This window comes from Cebus imitator, unplaced genomic scaffold (genome assembly GCF_001604975.1).
Source record: "Cebus imitator isolate Cc_AM_T3 unplaced genomic scaffold, Cebus_imitator-1.0 Scaffold47, whole genome shotgun sequence".
Taxonomy (NCBI): Eukaryota; Metazoa; Chordata; class Mammalia; order Primates; family Cebidae; genus Cebus; species Cebus imitator.
The window spans coordinates 1,552,526-1,556,407 of NW_016107362.1; the positions used below are offsets into that span (position 1 = coordinate 1,552,526).

The 3,882-nt window shown below is 39.5% G+C and overlaps 1 protein-coding gene across 1 annotated transcript; it reads left to right on the forward strand.

Moving 5' to 3' along the window:
- Positions 1-3,129: 3,129 nt before the first annotated feature.
- Positions 3,130-3,611, forward strand: LOC119471013 (60S ribosomal protein L23a-like). Its single transcript, XM_037738024.1, has one exon. The coding sequence runs from the start codon at positions 3,138-3,140 to the stop codon at positions 3,609-3,611; it is 474 nt and encodes a 157-aa protein (XP_037593952.1). The 5' UTR covers positions 3,130-3,137.
- Positions 3,612-3,882: the final 271 nt, after the last annotated feature.

The window sequence follows — 3,882 nt, forward strand, 5'->3', positions numbered from 1 at the left end:
TAGAATATTTAAAAAAAAATGAAGAGACAATGAAAAAATTTTAAATGCCAAAACAACAGAAACTGTGATATATTTTAAATATATACATCTAACAAATTATCTTTTCATAGCAACAACAAAAATGTAAATGACATAATATAATTGTTCACAAAATAATTTATTTTTAAAGTGTTAATTTATAATGCTTCAAAGATGGTGTGGTCTGGTTAGACAGTCATGGGATATAGGTTAAAAGTTACATTAAAGACAATCTAAATCTGTCAGTTTATTGCTTTGATCATGTATGTCATAGACTGTCAGTGTGTTGCTTTGACCATCTACATACGTCATTTGAGGATAAAGGGAAAAAAAATCACTAGAATAGAAGCCTTTGTAATAAGAGGTCCAAGTCAAATACCCCACCACTCACCTGGGCCTGGTAGTGATGAGTTCTCTGGGCTGAACTGATTCTCAGGACACCGACTAGAAGCAGAACCTTAGGCAATTCATCCATGCACTGTGTTACCTGGGTATCCCAATCTGTAAAATAGGGGAAGATGATTATAGAGGTTCCTTCTAGCTCTACGTGTCTATTATGTTTTCATCCATTCTGGCTTGTTTCCTCTGCCTTTCTACAGTACGTCTCCTCCTGCACCAGAAGAGTAAGTTGCTAGAATTTCCTTGGTGCCAGTGAACTGTGTAAAAGCTTATTCGTTCCTTTTATTACCCTTCAATTTAGTCTCTTGCTCTGGGTTCTTTTCTTTGCCACTGGACCAGCTCTTTAATAAACATTTCACGAGTTGTCCCAATAATTAACAACCAATTAACAAGAAGGCCTTGCTGCTAGGGGTTAGTGCTTTCAAAAAGAAATGAGCAGGAAGGTTGCTTTGCTTTCTATATTCACAAGGTCCCGCCATTGTCATTGTACTCTGCTGGAGATGGTGGTGCCTGAATAGTGTGAACAATCTCATTAAAGATCTCTGCTGGAACAATCAATTCACTGTCATCAGACCATATCGATCCTCGAGAACTGTCATTGAGTTCCAGGGTGTTTGTAAAAAATTGACAACCGGAAGTGTGCTTCCATTTGGGCTATTTATTTCTCTGAGAAACACATTATAATCAGATGGTATCTAAGTGGCTCTCTCAGTTGCTTCTGCATGCTGAAAATGCTGATGAGAAGTTTCCTGACTAACGTTTTCGCAGGATGCCCTTTCCAGACACACCAGACCAGCATGCAAAGCACCTGCTGATTACTCTGCCCTCTCCTGAGATGCCGCTGAATGCCCAGCATGGCGTCCTGTTTGAAATTCCTTAGGTTTCAAGCCTTATCTCACACGGTCTTGCTCCTTCGGTCACAGCTGACTGGACCAGGGATGAGCACATGATCCAAAGGGACCATCTATCCAGTGACCTAGGAGAGAAAAAATACAGCCTCTCTGGAGGTGGTAAAGGTAGAGGAAGCAGAAACGAGGTCATGAAGAAGTCTCCACAGTGGTGAATCACTAAACTGGGTAGTAATAAACCTGTATCAAGACAATTGGTTACCTGAGCAGTGCTGTGCCTGGAGCCATAAGCTTGTTCTCTATAGGGGCCTGTACATTGCAGGGAAGCAAGCATTTCGTGTCCCTATCATGATGGTGGTAACTTGGGCATGCTGCTCTCCTGTGTGACGATCACTGAGAGAACCCACTGCCGCGACGCCACCACCAACTCAAAGACCGCTCTCCCGCAGTTTTGAGGATGAAGCGTTGTGAGTTTCAACTTTATTCTCTGAAATGATGATACCAAAAATAGGCCCATGCCTACACACATTGATTAACACATTGAATTTGCCTTACTCTACCTATAGTATGGTACTTTTTGATTGAGAAAAATATAAGTTGATGGCTGCATGTGGTGGCTCAGCCTGCAATCCTAGCACTTTGGGAGGTCAAAGTGGGAGAGTGGGAGGAGCACTTAAGCTCAGGAGTTCAAGACCACACTAGGTATGTGACCTTGATGTGGCCAAGGTCAACACCCTGATTCAGCCTGATGGAGAGAAGAAGGCATATGTTCCACTGGCTCCTGGTTACGATGCTTTGGATGTTGCCAACAAAATTGGGATCATCTAAACGGAGTCCAGCTCGCTAAGTATAAAGCCAGCAAACTTGACCACCACAGCAGACCACATCTCAAAAAAAAAAAAGAGAAAGAAAATAAAATTTAAAAAAATAAATTAAGTTGAAAACTCTGCCATTCCAGGGGTACTGATTGAGTGGGGAAAATGAAGAATAATGACCAACATTAAACAGAAGCTCAGCTTCTGGCAATGGGGCTCCTGAAAGCATTGCTTTCATGTTTATAGGTAGTCAAAGGACAGACATGGAATGTCATCACTTTTCACATTAGGTTCTTATGAAGCATACGTGTCTGCAATGCTTGAACTGCTGTACAAGGAGATGTAAGCAAGGATGTCACCATTTATAAAAGCCAAAAGTTGTAAGATAATGTAACATCATGAAAATGGTTGAATGAATAACGGTCCATCCATACTACAGATTACTACGCATCAGTTTTTAAAAGTGAGGTTGACCAATACCTCCTGATACGGAATGAGTTACAAAACATATTGTTAAGTAAAAGAAGATGATGTATTCTTTTTATTTATTTTTTTATAGAAGACTATAAAGAAATAAAAGCCAAACTATACCTTTGTTTAGTTTTCACATACGTATGTATATAAACATGTAGAAAATGTTCTGAAAGGGTATACCCTCAAGTGTTCATAGTGGGTATATCTGGAGGGAAAAATATGATGACAGGATGGGGTGTAAGGCAACACAGAGTTTTTCTTTTTACTCTATATGTTTGTGTTGTTGAAGATTTGTAATTAGAACATGTTCTTCTGTTTTTATTTTAAATTTTGTTAATACCTATGCAACAATCCTGCATGATCTGCACATGTACCCCAGAACCTAAAGTACAATAAAAAAAATATATAAAAATTTTAAAAAATTAAAAAATAAAGAATAAATTCATTAATATACTGATCTCTCTCAAGGTTCTCCCATAGACATCTATTTGTCTCAGGTTGAAGATAATCAGCATGAATTCAAAGGAAAGAACATGCAATTTTTGACATTCAAAATAGATTTAGTGGCCTGCTTTTTCACAAGATGGCGCCGAAAGCGAAGAAGGAAGCTCCTGCCCCTCCTAAAGCCGAAGCCAAAGCGAAGGCTGTCAAGGCCAAGAAGGCAGTGTTGAAAGTGTCCACGGCCACAAAAAAAAGAAGATCCCCACGTCACCTACCTTCCAGCGGCCCAAGACATTGCAACTCCAGAGGCAGGCAGCCCAAATATTCTTGGAACAGCACCCCCAGGAGAAACGAACTTGACCACTATGCTATCATCACGTTTCCACTGACCACTGAGTCCGCCGTGAAGAAGACAGAAGACAACAGCACACTTGTGTTCATTATGGCTGTTAAAGCCAACAAGCACCAGATCAGACAGGCGGTGAAGCAGCTCTTGGACACTGATGTGGCCAAGGCCAACACCCTGATTCGGCCTGATGGAGAGAAGAAGGCCTATGTGCCACTGGCTCCTGATTACAACATTTTGGATGTTGCCAACAAAACTGGGATCATCTAAACTGAGTCCAGCTGGCTAATTCTAAACGTATATATGTCTTTTCACTATATATATATATACACGTATATACGTATATATATGTATACATGTATACATATATGTATGTACATATATATGTATATACATATATATATACACATATATATACACATACATATATATGTGTGTGTTTGTGTGTGTGTGTGTATATATATATATATATATATACACATATAAAAGAAATTTAATTGGTCAAGACAGTAATCTTGAAGGCCAGTCTGAATTTCCTTAA